Source organism: Pseudophryne corroboree, chromosome 10 (assembly GCF_028390025.1).
Source record: "Pseudophryne corroboree isolate aPseCor3 chromosome 10, aPseCor3.hap2, whole genome shotgun sequence".
In the NCBI taxonomy this organism is placed as follows: domain Eukaryota; kingdom Metazoa; phylum Chordata; class Amphibia; order Anura; family Myobatrachidae; genus Pseudophryne; species Pseudophryne corroboree.
This window is the reverse complement of record NC_086453.1, coordinates 365,962,445-365,986,354: the sequence shown is the minus strand read 5'-3', so window position 1 is coordinate 365,986,354 and position 23,910 is coordinate 365,962,445. Positions and strand designations below refer to the sequence as shown.

Here is a 23,910-nt window from a genome sequence, read left to right as displayed (position 1 = left end):
TGGCAGATTATAGAACTGGCATAGCCGGCTTGGCGCTGAACTCCTTGGCTCCTTCGACCCTTCGGGCATATGCTGCGGCTTGGCGTGATTGGCAGGCACACCAGCTTGGGTGTGGGGCCGAGGGTAAGTCAGAGGAGGATGTTTTGTTGGCCTTTGTTTGGGAGTGTTACCAGAGTGGTAGGTCCAAGGCATCCATGTGCGTGGCTTTAGTGGGGATTTCATTCCATGCTCGGTTGCAGCATGGGATGGACCCCACCAGGTCATTTACTTTATCCAAGGCACTCCGGGGCTGGGCGAGGTTAAGTCTGTCCCAGCCAGACAAGCGCAGACCTATTGACACGCAATTGTTGCGCAAGCTCATGTCGATTCTGCCTGCGTTTACTGATTCCGCATTTGCGGTGTCCCTTTTCCGTGCAGCCTTTTCCTATGCATTTTTTGGGGCTTATTGGGTTGGGGAGCTGGTAGCTGCTAATAAACAGTCCACTGATACGGGCAGGCTTTTCAGGGACCTGGTGCTCAAGGAAGGTGTTGTTATGTGTAGGTTGCCCCGTTCCAAGACCGACCAGCTGGGGCGAGGACGCTGGGTGACATTGAAGGCTCAGGAGGATGACAAATTATGCCCTGTACTGCTTGCGCAAATTTATTTGCCCTTACGGCCTAAATGTGGTGCTCAAGTACTGCTGCACGGGGATGCATTGCCTCTTACTCTGTTTCAGTTTGCCACTGTGTTGAAGCACTGTTTGGCTGCCCTGGGGCTTAATAGTGTGGAATACGGGATGCAATCCTTCCGCATCGTGGCCTTTCACCGTCAGCCATTCAAGAAATGGGTTGTTGGAAGTCTGCTGCATTTAAGTATTAGATTGGATAAGGTTTAATGTTGCGATACTTGCGCTAACCCAAATAGTTGTTTATCTGCCAATTTTGGAATGGTTAGCGTTCCACAATTGGAGGTGTGAAGGGATTTTTTTTATTTTTCCTCCAAGGGGGCCTAATTACAATTGGCTGACACTTCAGGTCCATTGGACGTTTTTTAAGTTTCATCCTTCACTTGGGTTTGTTTCCATTACTAACTGTTCGGTTCGGTGTAACTTTCCTACTTTCCCATTTTTTGTGCAATGTCTGACAGCTAGGTTACATTTTCTATTACAATGTCCACTGATTCCACCGAACAGATTTGGGTAGTTGGCCATTCTTACGTGTTTTGGGCCGAGCGTCATCCCCTTGATGATAGGGCGTCTGAATTGTTAGGTGGTCGCAGAGTACGATGGTTAGGTGTGAGAGGTCTCAGATGGTCTGGACTTTTGGTTTTGTTGTTTCAGCAGGAGCAGCGTTGGGGGCATCCACAATGGTTGCTGCTGCACCTGGGTGGTAACGATGTAGGTCACCTTAAGGGTATAGATCTTATCTTTAGGATTCAAGCGGATTTGGGTGAACTTAGCTTGCTTTGTCCTGGTGTACGTTTGGTTTGGTCTGACATTATTCCTTGGTTTGTCTGGAGGGGATCCCGGAACATCACAGCACTTGACAGGCCTAGGAAGAAGATTAACTTTGCTGTGTCGAAGTGTGGGTTGGCTGCTGGTGGTTTGGATGTTAGACATCCACTCTTGGTGCTCCAGAGTCTCTTTTATTTTAGGAAGGATGGTATGCATCTCTCCCATCTAGGAATTGGAGTTTTTCTGAGGGCTCTTTTTTCTTGTCTGGATTAGTTTGTTGTCTTTGCAGTTAGGGATGGGAGTTGTTTTGATGGGTCTTTTGTTCTTGTTTGGTTGGTTTCATTTGGTTGGATTTCATTTCATATTTGGTTGGCGGGCTGCGTTTCTCTGAAACTGGCAGTGGCGGGAAGGCGCTACTGGCCAGCAGTCACTTGTAGCATAAGTGGTGTTGTGGAGCACTTACCCCTTTTGAAGGATGGCGAGTGTGTCCTGCCCTTGTGGGGGGGATGGGGAGCATCCTCACTCTACTATAGGAAGGGATGGTGAGACCTTCACAACACAGGTTATGCTGATATATATAAAGATGGGGTGTTTCAGTCGTACTCATTCCAGTTGGGGCGTTTAGCTGCTGCCATTTTGTAAGATCTGTGACTAGAGCTGGTTAGTGGTAGCGTCTACCTTGCCACCCACTACGAGTGAGGTCATTCCAATTAATAAATTCAATGACCATTTAATCCAACGCAGTTGTGTCCGTGTCTTTATTTTAGTTGATAAGCTAGTTTCAAGTGTATAGTTAATCTCAAGCACAATAAATTAATAGATGGCATTTATACTATCTCCATTTCACAATAGCAGCACAGAAATAGTAACATCAGTAAGATTACAGAAGAAGCAATTAACAGACTACAGGTTATAATTAGTGATGAGTGGGTTCGGTTCCTCGGCATCCGAACCCCACCGAACTTCACCCTTTTTTGCACGGTTCCGAGCAGACTCGGATCCTCCCGCCTTGCTCGGTTAACTCGAGCGCGCCCGAACGTCATCATTTCGCGGTTGGTTTCTCGCGAGATTCATATTCTATATAAGGAGCCGCGCATCGCCGCCATTTTTCACTCGTGCATTGGAGATGATAGTGAGAGTACGTGGCTGGCGTTCTCTCAGTTTCTATGTTCAGTGTGCTGCAAATATCTGTGCTCAGTGTGCTGCAAATATCTACGTTCTCTGCCTGAAAAATGCTCCATATCTGTGCTCAGTGTGCTGCAAATATCTGTGATCAGTGTGCTTTATTCTGGGGACTGGGGACCACCAGTATTATATAGTAGGAGGACAGTGCAGAGTTTTGCTGACCAGTTTTGGTTCCGCGGACGTTTTTTGGATTCGGACGCATTATGGCAAAACCTCCCTGAAAATGTTTTTGTCGGATTTGGGTGTGTTTTGGATTCGGGTGTTTTTTTACTAAAAACCATCAAAAACAGCTTAAATCATAGAATTTGGCGGTCATTTTGATCCCATAGTATTATTAACTTCAATAACCATAATTTACACTCATTTTCAGTCTATTCTGAACACCTCTCACCTCACAATATTATTTTTAGTCTTAAAATTTGCAACAAGGTCGCTGGATGACTAAGCTAAGCGACCCAAGTGGCCGACACAAACACCTGGCCCATCTAGGAGTGGCACTGCAGTGTCAGACAGGATGGTACTTCAAAAAAATAGTCCCCAAACAGCACATGATGCAAAGAAAAAAAGAGGCGCAATGAGGTAGCTGTGTGACTAAGCTAAACGACCCAAGTGGCCGACACAAACACCTGGCCTATCTAGGAGTGGCACTGCAGTGTCAGACAGGATGGCACTTCAAAAAAATAGTCCCCAAACAGCACATGATGCAAAGAAAAAAAGAGGCGCAATGAGGTAGCTGTTTGACTAAGCTAAGCGACCCAAGTGGCCGACACAAACACCTGGCCCATCTAGGAGTGGCACTGCAGTGTCAGACAGGATGGCACTTAAAAAAAATTGTCCCCAAACAGCACATGATGCAAAGAAAAAAAGAGGCGCAATGAGGTAGTTGTGTGACTAAGCTAAGCGACCCAAGTGGCCGACACAAACACCTGGCCCATCTAGGAGTGGCACTGCAGTGTCAGACAGGATGGCACTTAAAAAAAATTGTCCCCAAACAGCACATGATGCAAAGAAAAAAAGAGGCGCAATGAGGTAGGTGTGTGACTAAGCTAAGCGACCCAAGTGGCCGACACAAACACCTGGCCCATCTAGGAGTGGCACTGCAGTTTTCTAGTGAGAGGATGAGTGCTTCCATCCTCATGTGAAGCTGAACCACTAGCCATGAACATAGGCCAGGGCCTCAGCCATTCCTTGCCACTCCGTGTCGTAAATGGCATATTGGCAAGTTTACTCTTCTCCTCAGACGCTTTTAAATTTGATTTTTAGGTCATTTTACTGAACTTTTGTTTTTTGGATTCTACATGCTCTCTACTATGACATTGGGCATCGGCCTTGGCAGACGAAGTTGATGGCATTTCATCGTCTCGGCCATGACTAGTGGCAGCAGCTTCAGCACGAGGTGGAAGTGGATCTTGATCTTTCCCTATTTTACCCTCCACATTTTTATTCTCCATTTTTTAATGTGTGGAATTATATGCCAGTATCAATAGCAATGGCCTACTACTATATATACTGCGCACAACTGAAATGCACCACAGGTATGGATCGATAGTATACTTGACGACACTAAGGTAGGTAGAGAAGTGGCCTACTGTACCGTACTGCTATATATTATATACTGGTGGTCAGCAAACTGTGCAAAACTGAAATGCACCACAGGTATGGATGGATAGTATACTTGATGACACAGAGGTAGGTAGAGCAGTGACCTACTGTACCGTACTGCTATATATTATATACTGGTGGTCAGCAAAATTATGCACTGTACTACTATATACTACAATGCAGCACAGATATGGAGCGTTTTTCAGGCAGACAACGTATAATACAGGTGGTCACTGGTCAGCAAAACTCTGCACTGTACTCCTCCTATATAATATACTGGTGGTAACCAGTACCCACAATAAAGCAGTGTGAGCACAAATATATGCAGCACACTGAGCACAGATATGGACCATTTTTCAGGCAGACAACGTATACTGGTGGTCACTGGTCAGCAAAACTCTGCACTGTACTCCTCCTATATAATATACTGGTGGTCCCCAGTACCCACAATAAAGCAGTGTGAGCAAAGATATATGCAGCACACTGAGCACAGATATGGAGCGTTTTTCAGGCAGACAACGTATACTAGTGTTCACTGGTCAGCAAAACTCTGCACTGTACTCCTCCTATATAATACTGCTGGTCCCCAGTCCCCACAATAAAGCAGTGTGAGCACAGATATATGCAGCACACTGAGCACAGATATGGACCATTTTTCAGGCAGACAACGTATACTGGTGGTCACTGGTCAGCAAAACTCTGCACTGTACTCCTCCTATATAATATACTGGTGGTCCCCAGTACCCACAATAAAGCAGTGTGAGCACAGATATATGCAGCACACTAAGCACAGATATGGAGCGTTTTTCAGGCAGACAACGTATACTGGTGGTCACTGGTCAGCAAAACTCTGCACTGTACTCCTCCTATATAATATACTGGTGGTCACCAGTACCCACAATAAAGCAGTGTGAGCACAGATATATGCAGCACACTGAGCACAGATATGGAGCATTTTTCAGGCAGACAACGTATAATACTGGTGGTCACTGGTCAGCAAAACTCTTCACTGTACTCCTCCTATAATACTGCTGGTCCCCAGAATAAAGATATTTGCACTGCAGCCCCCTGAAACAAAGTGAGAGGACACCAGCCACGTCCTCGCACTATCATTTCCAATGCACGAGTGAAAAATAGTGGCAACGCGCGGCTTTACATAGAATCCGAGTCTCGTGAGAATCCGACAGCGGGATGACGACGTTCGGGCACGCTCGGGTTAACCGAGCAAGGCGGGAGGATCCGAGTCTGGCTCGGACCCGTGTAAAGAGGGTGAAGTTCAGGGGGATTCGGATTCCGACGAACCGAACCCGCTCATCACTACTCTTTTATTACATTCCAGCTTTCATCCAGCACCTTTGAAAAAGGGTTTGCCTTTCTCCCAATTGCTGAGGGTGATACGCATCACCTCTAACCCAACTGAATTACCAGGGGCCCTGGCATCTATGTGCCAGAGATTCTTGAACAGAGGGTACTCTAAGAACGAAATTGACAATGCTTTATCTAGGACTGAGAAACTCAACAGAACTGAACTTCTACATGCAAAGACTGACCCTACCAATAAAGATCGGGATAGGCTCAACTTTTAGGGTTAACTGTGACTGGCCAGTCAGACTTAATCCCCTGCTGTAATGACATAATCCCCTGCTGTATTGTTCTCTGTATTTTATTGCAGTTGAGAACAATAGATGAAGAGTTTATGCTAATAAATCATGTTGTGACTTGGATCAGAAAACTAGTCAAGATAATTGTGGACACATCTGTATGTTCACCACGGCATCAGCCTTTATTCGTTACCAAATCAGAGAACATTGGCACTTGATCTCCAGTGATCCAATATTGAAAAAAGACTTATCTTCAATACCAAGATTTGCTTATAGACGAGGACCGAATCTCAAGGACCTCTTGGTCAAAACCGTCTTTTCTGTCTTCCACTTTTGGTGTTCACAATTTAGTAGCACCAAAATCCAGCTGCCTGTATGAGGTTCCCCAGCACAAAATATTTGTTGGTTTAGTGATATTTACAGCCACACCACACTGGCAAACGTCCAATTCCGGCCGATCTTGGAAACGAAGCAATGTTGAGCCCAGTCAGTACCAGCTCTAGCGACGGTCTGGGAATACTGGGTGTTGTACATCACTCACTTAATACCACAATGGACCGGGCATTGTGCTTCGTGTGGGGTTTCCCTTCAACAGCCAGGCTGCTGAGACCACCCGCTGCTTTTTATGCCGTGTTTTGGAGCCGTTGCTAAGCACGGCGCCGGGTTTGTGTACCTTGGTTACCAGCATCACGGAGCGGGAGGAGGAGATGCATTAGGCATGTTATGTTCTGTCTCCGCCCACGTCATGACGCTTCTGTGTTGATTTTGGCGCCATTTTAGGTTTATATGCATACTCTGAGAACAGTGCGGTTAACCCCTGAGGAAGACCAGTCAGTTGAAACAGCTGTCGGGCTGTGTTTGCTGTATTTGCTGTACTTCAACGTGCCGTTTGGTTAAGGAATAAATCCTATTTTTCTTTTCATCTACACGTGAGTGCTGGCTTGTTTACTTTTTCTGCATCGCTTGAGAAGTGAGTATCTTTGTATATATATATATATATATATTATATATATATATATATACACATATACATACTTCCGGCACTCGGCCCTCTCCTTTCCTTTGGTTCAATGTAGCCGGGTGCCCTCAGTGAAATTTGTATAAGCAGATATTGTGGAGCGGCACTCACAATATTATTTAGAAAGAAATAACTAAACTCAAGGTTTCTCTATATAGTTTCTGTTAGGATCTCCTGTTCTGTGCTGCCACGTCGCCATGGCAACCGGGAGGCAAGTGTTAGCAAAGTAACCTGAGCGCAGCTTATACTCCGGTCTGGGTTTTTACTGTGTAGTGATTACAGGCTTTGTGCACGGCAGGGAATCCGGCGCTGGTTTTTTGCTCACAGTCTGTGAGGTCTGAGTGGGGCGTGGACAGCACCTGCTATATAAACCATCCTCTCAGGCTAGGCAAATGCTGCTGAATCTTTGTTTGTTAGTCAGTTCCAGAGAGTTAGCTAGTACTGTGTGACTTTGTATTTACTTGTTGCTTACTGCGAATAGGCCTTGGGATTCGGTACTTCATTCTGCCAATCCGGACCTAGCAGTAAGACTGGAGTCAGTTGTTTAACCTGCTGGGGTTCTTTTGCTATTCTGTGAACCCAGCAGGTTTGCGGCTGTACTCTCAGACCTGTTTGCTTAATCCTCCCTCACTGTGCAGGGCGTCCAGGTGTCAGTTTAGTGGCAGTAAGCTGAACCTGTACCCTGCAAGTGGGGGTAAGGATTGTGTATACTCTCCTTGTGTATTTATTTCTATCTCTGACCAAGGAGTTTATTCCCACACCCGTTGGTAACCCTTTGGGTTTTTTTCTGTTGCTCTTAGCAACATCATTTTGGGTGCTCCACATGTTAAATCACTACATCTCGCTTCATTGTCCGCTCTATTCCATCTGAGCATTCCTGACACTAGGGAGACACCCAATTCCTGAGCCCTTGGGCTTCCCCGTTCACTTTGTGTTTATTAGTTATTCCATCACCTCCTGTGTATGTTGTGTTATACTGTCTGTAAGTTCGTTTGCTTTGCATCCCTCTCTGTTCATACACCGGTATACTCCTGTAAGCACTGGTGCGCGTAACAGTTTCCTTCTTGTTTCTTCCTAAATAATGCTGTGAGTACCGCTCCACAATATCTGCTTTTATATATAGTCTTTAGAAAAAAGAGGGCACTCACCAAATTTTCATAAAAGAAAGTCAGAAGGTCATTTATTAGTACATCCGCAGGTCAACGTTTCGATCACATCCAAGTGATCTTTGTCAAGATAGCAAAACAGTGTTGTTTGGTGACAGAGCACCAGAAGCAGCATGTTCAGCAAGTTCACATACACAGGTATTTATACCATCACCAATCTGAGTTAGCCAGCCCCACCCACATATGTCACTTCCTGTCAGGTTATGAGCTGTAATAGAGCATTACATAGCAAACAGACATACATTTTATAGTCACAAGTGAAGTATATATTGGTCCTGAACGCTACACCCAAAAACGAAGGCACCATGTACTTTAAAAATGTGTTTACATCCCTAATAGAATCGGGCAGATAGAAACAGGAAGTGTATGTGCGTTCCATACACCAGATTGGTGATGGTATAAATACCTGTGTATGTGAACTTGCTGAACATGCTGCTTCTGGTGCTCTGTCACCAAACAACACTGTTTTGCTGTCTTGACAAAGATCACTTGGATGTGATCGAAACGTTGACCTGCGGATGTACTAATAAATGACCTTCTGACTTTCTTTTATGAAAATTTGGTGAGTGCCCTCTTTTTTCTAAAGACTATTATCAGGAACCCAAAATTCCTTGGAGTTGAGCACCACCGTGTTGTCTTCTACTAATACAGCTCTGTGCGGATGTCCACAATCTCTGCTTTTATATATATATATATATATATATATATATGTACCTGTATAAAGGTATCCTGGAATATTTCCCTTTCAGTGGGGAGAAGTGAGAAGCTGTGGAAACAGGCAGCATGGAGCAGCAGTGGCCAGTGGGCGAGCAGACATGAATCTGATGTGCGGTGCATGGCCAGGCCTGCTCTCATGGAAGTGCAGAGCTATGCTACCCATGCTGATTACTAATGGCGGCAGCCGGGCAGGCATCTCTGGCCAGAGGGAGCAGCGGGTCTCTCTGGTGGATGATGGTGGCAGGCATCACGGGCGGGCCACAGAGACTCCAGTGCTTCCAGCATTCAACATGTCTCTCAGCCACAGAGACTCCAGTGCTTCCAGCATTCAACGTGTCTCTCACACACAGAGACTCCAGTGCTTCCAGCATACAGCGTGTCTCTCAGCCACAGAGACTCCAGTGCTTCCAGCATTCAACGTGTCTCTCAGCCACAGAAACTCCAGTGCTTCCAGCATTCAACGTGTCTCTCAGCCACAGAGACTCCAGTGCTTCCAGCATTCAACGTGTTTCTCAGCCACAGAGACTCCATTGCTTCCACCATTCAACGTGTCTCTCAGCCACAGAGACTCCAGTGCTTCCAGTATTCAGCGTGTTTCTCAGCCACAGAGACTCCAGTGCTTCCAGCATTCAACGTGTCTCTCAGCCACAGAGACTCCAGTGCTTCCAGCATTCAACGTGTCTCTCAGCCACAGAGACTCCAGTGCTTCCAGCATTCAACGTGTCTCTCAGCCACAGAGACTCCAGTGCTTCCAGCATTCAACGTGTCTCTCAGCCACAGAGACTCCAGTGCTTCCAACATTCAACGTGTCTCTCAACCACAGAGACTCCAGTGCTTCCAGCATTCAACGTGTTTCTCAGCCACAGAGACTCCAGTGCTTCCAGCATTCAACGTGTCTCTCAGCCACAGAGACTCCAGTGCTTCCAGCGTTCAACGTGTCTCTCAGCCACAGAGACTCCAGTGCTTCCAGCGTTCAACGTGTCTCTCAGCCACAGGGACTCCAGTGCTTCCAGCATTCAACGTGTCTCTCAGCCACAGATACTCCAGTGCTTCCAGCATTCAACGTGTCTCTCAGACACAGAGACTCCAGTGTTTCCAGCATTCAATGTGTCTCTCAGCCACAGAGACTCCAGTGCTTCCAACATTCAACGTGTCTCTCAGCCACAGAGACTCCAGTGCTTCCAGCATTCAACGTGTCTCTCAGCCACAGAGACTCCATTGCTTCCAGCATTCAACGTGTCTCTCAGACACAGATGGGTATATTTACTAAGATTCGTAGTTGTCGGGATTTGGAGGGAGATTAAACACGAATGACATCGGTAGTGTGAATTTGCAACTTTTGTTTTTTTTACGCCTCATTTACTATGCTGTCGTATTTTGAATTTTCGTGTTTTCTGATATCGATGTCATTCGTAATATCAGGCAGTGTTTTATGGGAGTGATTAGTAAAACACTGCCGGACTTAACACAATGAATCCCGGACGGATCAGTGAGATCCGTGCAGGGCATCATTATGTACCTTAAAAGAAGTCTATAAAGTGTTAAAAATGTAAAAAAAAATTGTGTGGGGTCCCCCCTCCTTAGCATAACCAGCCTCGGGCTCTTTGAGCCGGTCCTGGTTGTAAAAATACATGGAAAAAACTGACTGGGGTTCCCCCATATTTAAACAACCAGCACCGGGCTCTGGTCCTGGTGCCAAAAATACGGGGGACAAAAGATGTAGGGGTCCCTCGTATTTTTAACACCAGCACCGGGCTCCACTAGTCAGAGAGATAATGCCACAGCTGGGGGACACTTTTATATTGGTCCCTGCAGCCCTGGCATTAAATCCTCAACTAGTCATCCCTGGCCTGGGTACCCTGGAGGAGTGGGGACACCTTAAATCAAGGGGTACCCCCCTCCAGCCACCCAAGGACCAGGGGTGAAGCCCGAGGCTGTCCCCCCATCCGTGGTGTGGATGGGAGGCTGATAGCCTTTTGTGTAAAAAATAATAATAATTTGTAGCAGAACTACAAGTCCCAGCAAGACTCTCCCACAAGCTGGTACTTGGAGAACAACAAATACCAGCATGCGGGGGGGAATGGGCCCGCTGGTACCTGTAGTTCTACTACAAAAAATACTTAAATAAAAACAAAACACAGACACCGTGAAAGTAAAAGTTTAATGCACATACATGCACACTTACATACACACATACTTACCTATGTTGACCCGAAAGCAGTCGGTCCCCTTGTCCAGTAGAATCCACGGGGTACCTGTAAATAAACTTATACTTACAAAGAATCCAGTGTAAATCGCTCCTCTTCTTAAAAGTTATAATCCACGTACTTGGCAAAAAAACAAACAGCTCACCCGACCCACAAACTGAAAGGGGATCTATGTTTACACACGGATCCCCTTTCCCCGAATGTCGGAACCCCTCATGACTCCTGTCAAAGAGGGTCCCTTAAGCCAATCAGGGAGCGCCACATCATGGCACTCTCCTGATTGGCTGTGCGCTCCTGCACTGTCAGTCAGGCGGAGTACTGTGGATACAATGTATCGTAGCTGCGCTACATTATATCCAATGGTGGGAACTTTGCGGTCTGCAGTAGACCGCGAGGTTAAGTGGGGTCACTCTTGTGGTTACCATGATACCATATGGCACATTTTTCCGAACTCCGTAGAAGACATAAAAGGCAACTTGTCTGAATGGAAGACACTACTAATCTTGTGGTTCATGACATACCTCAGCTGTCAAATTAGATATTAGACTCAATTAATGTGCACAGTGGGTTGTGGGTGTGATTGCCACCGCGGCCCTTTGTGGAGTTTGTATGTTCTCCCCGTACTTGCATGAGTTTCCTCCAGGTGCTCCGGTTTCCTCCCACACCCCAAAAATATATTGGTTGGTTAATTAGCTCCAAACCAAAATTAACCCTAGTGTGTGTGTGTGTGTGTGTGTGTGTGTGTGTGTGTGTGTGTGTGTGTGCATGTGTGTGTGTGTACATGGTAGATGAGATGGGCCAAGTGCTCCTTATCTGTCATCACAATTCTACAAGAGGCTGTCTAGCGCTTGCTTTGCTGCCGGCATAATGGTGGCCAGGATGCTGCTGTCGGTATCTTGGCAGCCGGCATCCCAGCCGCCGGTAACGCTACATATTTTGTCACAACGTATTCACATTTTCTATGTGTAAATAGTGCCATTTAATATTTAATAAGTGGGACAAACATAAGAAAATATACTGAATTAGTTACTGCAGATGGTAATAATAAATCACAGCAAATGTAATACCACATGTGGAACAGCAAGTTCAGCAACAGGCTACATTATGTAATACATTTTCAGATAAAGATATTATTGCATTATTTCAAAGTAGCAAACTGCATAATTAAAGATACTACCATGTAATCAGCAGATGTCACAGAAATCTAGATAAGTGAGCAAGGAAATTCATTTATGAACTAAAAATAAAAATACAAAAGCCACAGATATGGTGTAAAGAACAGGTTCCTGTGCATGTGCGGATCTGGGACAGCGACTGCACTTAGGGGGTAATTCAGACCTGAACGCACGCTAGATTTTTTTGCTGTGCTGCAATCAGGTCAGAACTGCGCATGCATATGCACCGCAATATGCAGGCGCGTCGCTCGGGTACAAAGCGGATCATTGCTGTGCGATGGGTTTGACAAACAATCTTTTTCGCACAGCCGATCACAAGGAGATTGACAGGAAGAAGGCATTTGTGTGTGGCAACTGAACATTTTAAGGGTGAGGTTGGAAAAATGCAGGTGTGTCCAAGCGTTTGCTGGGCGGGTGTCTGACGTCAATTCCAGTCCTGGACAGGCTGAAGTGATCGCAGCGACTGAGTAAGTCCTGGGCTACTCAGAAACTGCAAAAGATCTTTTTGTACCGCTTGGCTGCAGATGCGATCGCACACTTGCACAGCTAAAATATACTCCCCTGTAGGTGGCGACTATCTGATCGCAGCGCTGCAAAAGACCGCTACCGAGCGATCAGGTCTGAATTAGGCCCTTAATCTCAGGGGAAAAAAACAATTCCCAGATAACTTCCACAATCCCACATCAGCCACTTGCATTTCAAAATGAAAATATATTTGGTTTGGGTTTGATATGCCGGCAGTGAGGATGTCAGCAGTCAGAATACCAACTGCAGCTTCCCAATGGTGTGATCCTGACAGGAGCAAGGTAAGCACACAGCCTAAACCTAACCCTCCCTCCCCTCAGCCTTAACTCTCTGGTGGCCTAGCAGTTACTCTTTCAGGATCCCAGCTGTCAGAGTGCTGGCACCAGGAATGTGATGCCATTCGGGATGTTGGCACTGGCATTCCGAGAAGTGTCGGGGATTCCGGCATCAGTATTTTGGATAAATGGGATCTCAACTGTTGGGAACCTGATTGGATCCTCTATCTTCTTTATCTTTCATATGCAACTCAGACACTGCCCTATCCCTAAAATCCTTCCACATGCCCTCAAATCACCACTGAACACAAATGCCCCCACATATAGGGGCTAAACTTCCATTAAGCAGGTTTAGGCAGCTGCCTAAGGGCACTAGTACCTGAAAGTGCAGCCTGTTGAGGCTGCCTCCTTCCCTTTCCCTTTCCTCCCCTTTCCTCTCGCACAGCCAATTGTTAAACTCTGACCCATAGGCTGTAAAAGAATGAGGAGCTGAATAAACAGCCAGAGCTAGGCAGGTAAGGGAACCTTTAATGGGTTCTTCATGAGTGACTGAAGTTAATGGCTGCTGTGAGAAGAGGAGTTAATGAGTGGTGGGGGTGAATTGATTAATAAGTGCTAGATAACAGGGTTAATTGGTGTTGAGCATGAATGGATAAATAGGTGCTGGGAGGGGTAATTTTTGCTGTAAGGGGGATTAATGTGTGCTTGGAGTGAAATGATTAATATGTGCTGGGAGGGTGTTTGGTAGGAGGTAATTTGTGGTTTGAGAGGCTTAATGAATTCTCAGGGTGAATGGATTAGTAGGTGCTGGGTAGCGGGAGGATAGGGGTTGCAGACAGTGTTTACAAATGTGTTAATGGGTGCTGTGAGGGTGAGTTGATAAATGGATGTGCATATGAAAAATGACTCCACCCCAACTGTCATAGATGAAGTGTGGTTTTATGTAAATGGACTGAAGGATTGTATTGGGGAATTAGGGCAGTAATGTAAATCTTTGTCTAGGGTGCCTAAAACCCTCACACCAACCCACAGGCCTATCTTAATTGTACATGCCATTAAATGCATCCACTAACCCAAAAGTGGCACAAATGCTCTGAGATCCACATACACTCCTTGTATTGTATGAGGCTAAGCAATAAAGAAATCTGATGCTCTGATCATCTTCAGTCTTATTCTCTGCTTTATAATTGATTCTAGATGGGTTTTATGCAGAGAATAAGTCTGAGCAAAGGAATAGAGCTGGAAGGAGATGAGTGTTCCAGATAGAGGTATCCAATGGCCACCTGTTTCCCACCACTGCCATATAAAATGCACCTGAAAGATTAAAGGGGTGTCTGATTGAAAATGTAGAATAATGTCCAATCTCAGACACTTTCAAGGAACCCTTCTAGAAAACAAACAATGCCTCTCTAAGTTATACCTTCCCACCCATTCAATCTCCATATAAAACTATATTATATTTCTCATATGGCGGCATGTCTAGTCCTAGATCCCAGTCAACCTTATTGTGTTTGTATATTTCAGTGACCAGTGTCAGGATAAACATATGACATTGAAGACGGCAATAACAAACATCATGAAATATGTCATTGACAATGAGAATCTCACAGACCCGGAGGTGCTCCCACCAGCAGACTGTGTCATCAGTGCATGGATTTTGGATTACATCAGCAAAGACGAAGATGATTATATAGGGAATTTCAGAAAATTTGTGAAGCTGCTAAAACCTGAAGGACACCTGATATTGTTGGGGATTTTAAATACAACTTATGCGATGATTGGGCAGGACAAGATACATGTGTTCAAATATGATGAGAACTTTGCAATAAAAGTTCTCACTGATGAAGGATTTGTCATTGATCACTGTGCAGTCCAGAAAAGAACATCAGTGATTGACCATATAGACTATGAGGCTGTTATATTTATCACAGCTCACAGAGAGTAATAAGGGCCTGATTCTGAGTCACATGCTGTGTCGGGTGCAGTTGAGCATTTTCTTTATACTGTGCATGTGTCTAAATTGCACTGTGTATACATCCTGATTGTGTTTGTACAGAGATGATGTAGCGCTGACACACTTAGAAGTGTATTGAAAATGCATTGGGTTTTCCCAGGGGTGGTTTCAGAGAGGATGGGGCCCGTGTGCAGCTTCTGTGTGGGACACCTCCTCTCTGGCAGTGCAGTAGACTCTGGCTTTGTGCCTTAATTTACTCTGCATGCACAGGTCTCTGGGAACATGGCACCTGCGCCTTGTTCCCAGGGAAAATCTCTACTGTGCGTGCGCAAATCACAAGGATAATGGCCATGGTGGACACTTTCACAGTGATTTCTGCAGCTCTGCAGCCAGTGCGGGGATAGGGGAGTGATAAGTATAATTATATGGGTGCAGGGTGTGCGGTGTGTGGGCTTGAAAACAGGGGGCGTGGCTCATGATCACATCATTCCTGTGAAGCCATGCCCCCTTTTTGCCCAGTCCATGTTGCCTTTTTGAGTGCAGAAGTCCTTTCTTCACCATGGAGAGTGTTGGATGGTATGTATGAGAGCGTCATGGAAGTGTTGCAGGCATATTACTAAAGTAGCAGCATACACAGACATTTAGTCGCTCACATTGGAAGTCACACTTCGATGGAAACTCTGCACTTAGCATGGGGCTGGGGTAAGTGTCTATGGTGAGACTGATGGTGACATGTAATGATGTACTGAGAGGTGTTACAGTGTCTACAGCTGCTGGAGGTCAGCGTCTCAGTCCTGGCACAGTCAGACGCAGCTTGTACACCAGGGGAAGGGCTATTACCCGCATTAGCATATAGTCACAGATACAACTACACCAACAGAAGCGGCCGCAGCGTGTGACTCAGATCAGCCCCTACTGTAAGTCTGAGATGCAAATTGACATAGATATACTAGTTCTTCTTGTCAATTTTCATATGATAAACTTTAACATAGAATACTGTACATTTATATTGAGCTGATCAACAGATAAAGTGATTCATAATTTTTTTGATGTTTACTGTTTGATTAAAGAGTCTGAGATTCATGTGTGATCTGTGAGTGGTTCGGTAACCCAGGAATCGGCTGTCGGGATCCTGGTGCTTAGCATACTGGAGCTGGGATATCGGTCGCCAGGATACCAACAAATATTCTCCCTCTTGGGGTGTCCACAACAACCCTAAATGGAGAATAAATAGCTAGCCACTGTGCCCACAGCGTGCGAGCACAGTGAGCCCACAATAGGCTCTTTTGAAATCACCCCAATGCGGGAATTCCGGCGGTCGGGATCACGGTGCCAGTATGCTGGGCACTGGCATCCCGACAACAGGGTTATCATAGTAGACCCCTGTCAAACACCAGGGATCATTGTTGTCATTCGCACAGCAGACTCGTAGTTACTACAATAACCAACATATCATTTTATTCTCCCCCTGATGGGTGTAGTATGGTATGCCAGCGGCCGGGCTCCCGGAGACCAGCATACCAGCGCAGGGAGGCTGACCACTGGCATACCGACAGCTTGGCGAGCGCAAATGAGCCCCTTGCAGGCTTGCTGCACTCACCACGCTGCGGGCATGGTGGGTCATGGACCCCCATGAGGGAGAATATGTGTCGGTATGCTGGGTGTCGGGATTCCGGTGCCGGTATATTGTGCGCCGGGATCCCGACATTTGGCATCCTGAAGACCACCCTTGCTGATATATGACATAGAGACCAGCAATAGTGAGGATTCATGTCACAGAGAACAAGAGACTGTTTGTGGATTACTGTAATGTAACCTTATAATATTTTCAATTGAAATATGTTGTCAAAACAAACTGTAGAACTTTGATTCTTCTAAGTAACTCCCCGGTTCTTCCAGCCAACGTACATTTACAGCAAGACCCCACGTCTTTATTTATTTTTTCCTGCAATTTTTTTTAAAAATGAATAATGGAAAGATGTAATATACAATGATACATGGTATTGATCATTTCAATGTTTACAGCCAATCATAACATAAAAAAAGATATGTAACAATAGTACAGACATTTGAAACACTATGCGTAATAAAATATTAGAAAACGTTTCAATACAGTATATGTGACATGGTAATGTGTGAAAAACCAATTAAATCATCAAGTATCTGAATACCTAGTGGAGTAGAAAAGAGGATAAATAGTAACTTACAGATGTGTCCACTATTACCTTTCTGAAAACAGAGCTATGGTAGTAAATTTGGCATGACATATATTCCTTGTGCTTTTGTGCCGTCATATTGTGCCGTGACAATTCGTGACAATTGATAGTTTCACCACTGGGTGGCCAGTGCATCACGTAACATAGCTTTGCACTAACATTGCTGTTAAATAGACACTGTAATCAGTATGGCCAGCTTTAAAGTCTAATTGCTAATTGTGTAGGTGTGAAAATCTCAGTGTGAGAGGCCTTTGAAGTAGACTCCTTGGGGGGTACAGATTTTATCCTGGCTGGGGGATGTTACTATCAGTGACGTGCGGTGGGCACGTCCCTGCTTACTATACAGTATGTTGCTCAAAGCACAGAGGTGAATGAAATCTAAAGTGAAATTAAATAATAAGTTAATAAAAACCTTAGTGCTATAGAGTAAAAGAACATATTATAAGATTTTACAATGATAAAATATTTCCAAATAAAGGGCCTCATTACGAGTTGATCAGACGAAGATGCTTTTTTCAGCCCGTGCGACAAACTAACCTCCGCCTATGGGGGTTGTTTTTTTCCCCATACCAAGGCTTTGATCACTTGTGCAGGCCTGTTATGGTAAAAAATGTTGTGCAGTTTCTAAGTAGTTCTGGACTTAGGTGGTCATTATGACCCAATCGCAGCGTGTTGTCGTTCGCACAGCTGCAATCGGGTCCCTACTGCACATGTGCGACGGGAAACGACGCTGGAACCGAAAAAAGCGATCGCTGCAATGATCGCACGAAGATTGACAGGCTGAGGGGGTACCTGGGCATCAACTCACCGTTTGCAGCCGTTTTCGGGGAGGGGGGGTAAGAAAACGCGGGTGTAGTGAGAGAAACGTAGGCGTGTCCAGGACGGGTGTTTGACGTCAGAGCCAGGACCGAACAGGCTGAAAACGTTGCAGCAGGTAAGTAAGTCACCGGCACCCCTGCACTGAGGACACCGCTGGCACTGCCCACACTGCCGGCACCCCTGCACTGGGGATGCTGCCAGCACTCCTGCGCTGAGGACACCCCCTGCACTGCCGACACTGCCGGCACTTTTGCACCGAGGACACTTCCGGCACTCCCACACTGCCTGCACCCCTGACTGCTGACACTTCTGGCACCCCTGCGCTGGGGATACTGCCAGCACTCCTGCACTGAAGACACCTCTCGCACCAAGGACACTTCTGGCACTCCCACACTGCCGACACCCTTGAACTCCTGCACTAAGGACACCTCCAGTACTCCCGCACTGCCGACACTGCCGGTACCCCTGCACTGAGGACACCGCCGGCACTTCCCGCACTGCCGACACTCCTGCACTGGGTATACTGCTAGCATTCCTGCACTGAGGACACCTCCTGCACTGCCGACACTGCCGGCACCCCTGCACAGAGGACACTTCCGGCACTCCCACACTGCTGGCACCCCTGAACTCCTGCAATGAGGACACCGCCCTCACTGCCAGCACTCCTGCAATGAGGACACCTTTTGCACTGCCGACACCCCTGCCCTGCCGGCACACCTATTGCTAGCACTCATGGACTGAGGACACCTCCAGCACTGCCGGCACTTCTACACCGAGGACACTTCCGGCAACCCCACACTGCCGGCACCCCTGAATTCCTGCAATGAGGACACCTCCCGCACTGTCGACACTGCCGGCACACCTGCACTGGGGATACTGCCAGCGCTCCTAGACTGAGGACACCTCCCGCACTGCTGGCACCCCTGCACAGAGGACACTTCCGACACTCCCACACTGCCGACACTGCCAGCACCCCTGAACTCCTGCACTGGGGACACCTCCCACACTGCCAACACTGCTGGAACCCCTGCACTGAGGACACTTCAGGCACTCCCAAACTGCCGACACCCCTGAACTCTTGCACTAAGGACACCTCCAGTACTCCCGCACTGCCGACACTGCTGACACCCCTGCACTGAGGACACCACCGGCACTGCCTGCACTGCTGACACTCCTGCACTGGGGATACTGTCAGAATTCCTGCACTAAGGACACCTCCCGCACTGTCGACACTGCCGGCACACCTGCACTGGGGATACTGCCAGCACTCCTAGACTGAGGACACCTCCCGCACTGCTGGCACCCCTGCACCGAGGACACTTCCGACACTCCCACACTGCCGACACTGCCAGCACCCCTGAACTCCTGCACTGGGGACACCTCCCACACTGCCAACACTGCTGGAACCCCTGCACCGAGAACACTTCTGGCACTCCCAAACTGCCGACACCCCTGAACTCTTGCACTAAGGACACCTCCAGTACTCCGACACTGCCGACACCCCTGCACTGAGGACACCACCGGCACTGCCTGCACTGCTGACACTCCTGCACTGGGGATACTGTCAGAATTCCTGCACTAAGGACACCTCCCGCACTGTCGACACTGCCGGCACACCTGCACTGGGGATACTGCCAGCACTCCTAGACTGAGGACACCTCCCGCACTGCTGGCACCCCAGCACCGAGGACACTTCAGACACTCCCACACTGCCGACACTGCCAGCACCCTTGAACTCTTGCACTGAGGACACCTCCCACACTGCCAACACTGCTGGAACCCCTGCACCAAGGACACTTCTGGCACTCCCAAACTGCCGACACCCCTGAACTCCTGCACTAAGGACACCTCCAGTACTCCCACACTGCCGACACTCCTGCACTGAGGACACCACTGGCACTGCCTGCACTGCTGACTCTCCTGCACTGGGGATACTGCCAGAATTCCTGCACTAAGGACACCTCCTGCACTGCCGACACTGCCGGCACCCCTGCACTGAGGACACTTCCGGCACTCCCACACTGTTGGCACCCCTGAACTCCTGCAATGAGGACACCGCCCTCACTGCCGGCACTCCTGCAATGAGGACACCTTTTGCACTGCCGACACCCCTGCCCTGCCGGCACACCTATTGCTAGCACTCATGGACTGAGGACACCTCCCGCACTGTAAAGCATGAAATGCCAAATATTCCATTTTTAAATTCTCTCCCTTTATTGACTTTTCACAGATCACCGGACATGAATCCTATCGAGCTAGTGTGGTCTCAAATGAAAAGTTATATTCGTTCTCAATGTAAGCCAAGGACAAAAGAGCAACTGATTGATGGCATCAATACATTTTGGAAAAACGTACTTACATTGGAGACCTGTAATAATTATGTAGACCATTTATTTTCTGTGCTGCCAGTGATTATAGAAAGAAATGGACAAGCCAGCTGCATGTAATTGGAATGGATCATATTGTCGACAAAAAGAAGGTCAACAGTCATTAGGTCGACCAATATTGGTCGACAGGCCATATGTCGACACATCAAAAAAGACAGTACGCAAACGAATAATGCATAGAATTTGCATAAAGGGCCCTTTACCTATCGTACTCATCCTTTCTGCAAATGCTTGAAATATCAAAATTAGACTACCTGCTTAAATTAATTAATTTGTTATATTTTATCTGTAACATGTACTTCACCCTAGTATTACATTTGTTATGCAATCTTGAAAATTGTTTAAAAAAAAAGTAGTCACCTCTGCAACACTGTATACTGTAATTGTGTATTGTACAAAGCATCCAAGTGATTGCATTCAGTTTTGTCTAACTTACAGTATATTTATACTATTTAGTTGGAATTATTTTATCATTGCAAAGTCTTATAATATGTTCCGTTACCTTGTAGCACTATTAGGTTTTAATTAACTTATTCTTTAATGTCACTTTAGACTTCATTCACCTCTGTGCTCTGAGTAACAAATAACTCCAATTTTTGCATTAATAAACTGAGGCTCTGAATTGCTAAAAGTTCACTGTTTATTTCAAATTCCAGGACAGCAGCCCTTCCCCCACCCAGAATACATGTTACTGTGCTGTATCTCTATTCCCCAAGGAATCTACTTCAAAGGCCTCTCACACTGAGATTTTCACACCTACACAATTAAGAACTGGACTCTAAAGCTGGCAATACTGTACATCAGAACGACCTGAATACAATCACACACACAGAGCGATTTGGGCTGCTTTTCTAATTGATTTGCTGAGTCACTTAGAAATACAGCACAAATCGCTATGTGTGTATGGACTATAGCGATAGTGATGTGCATCCCTGCATGCTTGAAAGATCTAGTAATCACCCATGTTTTCTCTATTGCAAACACGGGCAGTGACAGATCGCTCAGCACACATCGCTGGTGCAGCTCTGTGTGCTGAGTGATCTTGCTGAGCCCGTGTGATCACCGATATCGCTGGGCAGAAAACCACTCAGCGCATACATACTGAGTGATTTTCCGCCTGCCCAGCGATGTCAGCGGGAGTGAATGGGTTTGCATAGCAGGACGCTTCCTGCTGAGGTGTCCTCAGTGCGGGAGTGCCAGAAGTGTCCACGGTACCATTAACCAAGTGCAAGGAGGACATCTCCCGCACTACTGACACTCCTGCACTGGGGATACTGCCAGCCCCCCTGCACTGATTACACCACCTACACCTCTGCACCGAGGACACTACTGGCACTCCCACATGTATTGGAGATATATTAATACTTCACAATTAGCTGCCGCTGCTGATATTCCCGTGTGCCTGATGGATAAATTGCCCTGCACATATGGATGTCCATGTTGCTGCCCACGGTGCTTTTGGTGGCTAGAGGTGGGAGGAGAAGCCACCGGCATCCTTGATTCTGCTGACCGGAAGTCTGACCCGGTCACATGCTCGTTGCCAGGGGTTACATATGCTTTTTGCCATAGGGGTTATATGCTTAGAGCCAGGGGGTTACATGCTCATTCTGGGTAGCGCTGGGTAATGGTCTAGTAATACCCCTGGCATCTGTCTCCTATAAGGGCCGTCTTCCATGCTGTCTGCATGGAATCTGCAGCTTCCAGTAGTAGGTAGAGCCTAAGCATCTATTGTGCCGGTGCCCCCCCAGGACTCAGCCATTCCGGCTTCAGGCTTATGGCTGATCAGGCCCTGGGTCTCATGTTTCTTCACCCACTTGTATGGCAGGCAGAGCACCCAGTGACTCATTATGGAGCACAGCCCAAGCACAGGACTGATTTGTGGCAGACAGGCACAGCACCCACTTGTATGGCAGACAGAGCACCCAGTGATTTATTATGGCAACACAGCCTCAGCACTGGACCGATTTGTGGCAGACAGATGCAGCACCCACTTGTATGGCAGACAGTGTCGATCTTCAGACCGGATCCCAGTGAAATATATGTGGTATTGAAATACCAAAAATTCTCTCTACTCGCACCTTAACCACCAAACAATTGCAAAAAATGACAAGTATCAATAGTGCCTTTTAGTTAGTATCATAATTTCTATATTGAATCTCTGTGTGGAGTTTGTATGAACTCTTCATCAGCACATTATCAATCACAAGGAAAAAGATTTTTTTTAAACATATAGGCAACATTGAGCCAGGTACATGTTGGAAGTTAGTATGAGAGATGTATTGGAAAAATATTAATACTTCACAATTAGCTGCTGCAGCTGATATTCCCGTGTGCATGATGGATAAATTGCCCTGCACATACGGCTCATGGGGGTCATTCTGACCCGATCGCTGCTGCTGACCAGCCGCTGCGGGCCGTGTAGTAAGGAGTAGCTCCCGGCCAGCACGCTAAAGCTGCGCTGGCCGGGAGCTACTCCTGAAGTACAAAAGCATCGCCGCTGTGCAATACTTTTGCACTTCTGCAGGGGGGGGGGAGGGGCGTAACTGACCTGCAGGGTGGACTGGCCTTGTGCTGGGCATCCCCCACATGTCTCTGTTCCTGATCGTAGCCCTGCAAAATTTTGCAGGGCTACGATCAACTCGGAATGACCCCCCCATAGCTGCAATTTTGTTAGCAGATGGGCAAAACCATGGGGGTCATGCAGGCCTGATTGCACGCTAGGTTGTTTTGCTGAGCTGCGATCAGGACATAACTGCGCATGTGTGTGCCCCGCAATACGCAGGCGCGTCGCACAGGTACAAAGTGGATCATTGCTGAGCAATGGATTTAATGAAGAATCCATTCGCACAGACAATCGCAAGGAGATTGACTGGAAGAAAACATTTGTGGATGTCAACTGACCGTTTTCAGGGAGTGTTTGGAAAAACGCAGGTGTGTCTATGCGTTTGCAGGGTGGGTGTCTGATGTAAATTCGGGGCAAACACTTTAGCCTGTTCGTGTCCGGAATTGACGTCAGACACCTGCCCTGCAAATGCTTGGACACGCCTGCGTTTTTCCAAACACTCCCAGAAAGCGTTCAGTTGCCACCCACAAATGCCCTCTTCCTGTCAATCTCCTTGCGATCTGCTGTGCGAATCGATTCTTCGTTAAATCCATTGCTCAGCAATGATCCGCTTAGCACCCGTACGACGCACATGCGCATTGAGGTGCATACGCATGTGCAGTTTCGACCTGATCACAATGCTGCAAAACAACCTAGCGTGCGATCATTTCGGAATGACCCCCATGGTTTTGCCCATTTGCAAATAAAATGCTGCTAGAATCAGGTCTGAACTACTCCCTCTAGAATCTCTTTATCAGACTTTCTGCTTGCTCAGTTTCTGAAAATGCCACCTGCTGTCTGAAAAGTGGTACTGCACTATATTTCAGAGGAGATACACATGGCTTGCCGTGTATATCTTAAGAGGAAAGCTTATCTCGTGCCATGAACGGCAGGCCATGATACTTTTTTCAGAAAGGTAATAGTGGACACATCTGTATCTATTATTAGTATTCTTCTTTCACTCTTCAAACTTTATTTTTTTTTCAAACAAATGACTATGGCTTTTAATTTGAATTCCACAATGGCTG

At 46.8% G+C, this 23,910-nt stretch overlaps 1 protein-coding gene across 1 annotated transcript in view; it reads left to right on the top strand.

Moving 5' to 3' along the window:
• The window catches only part of LOC134965385 (indolethylamine N-methyltransferase-like), a 36,057-nt gene extending 20,723 nt beyond the window's left edge, over nt 1-15,334 (top strand). The window contains exon 3 of the mRNA XM_063941849.1: nt 14,429-15,334. Coding sequence (XP_063797919.1) covers nt 14,429-14,849 — 421 coding nt within the window. The 3' untranslated portion in view covers nt 14,850-15,334. The remainder of the gene's footprint in view (nt 1-14,428) is intronic.
• Nucleotides 15,335-23,910: the final 8,576 nt, after the last annotated feature.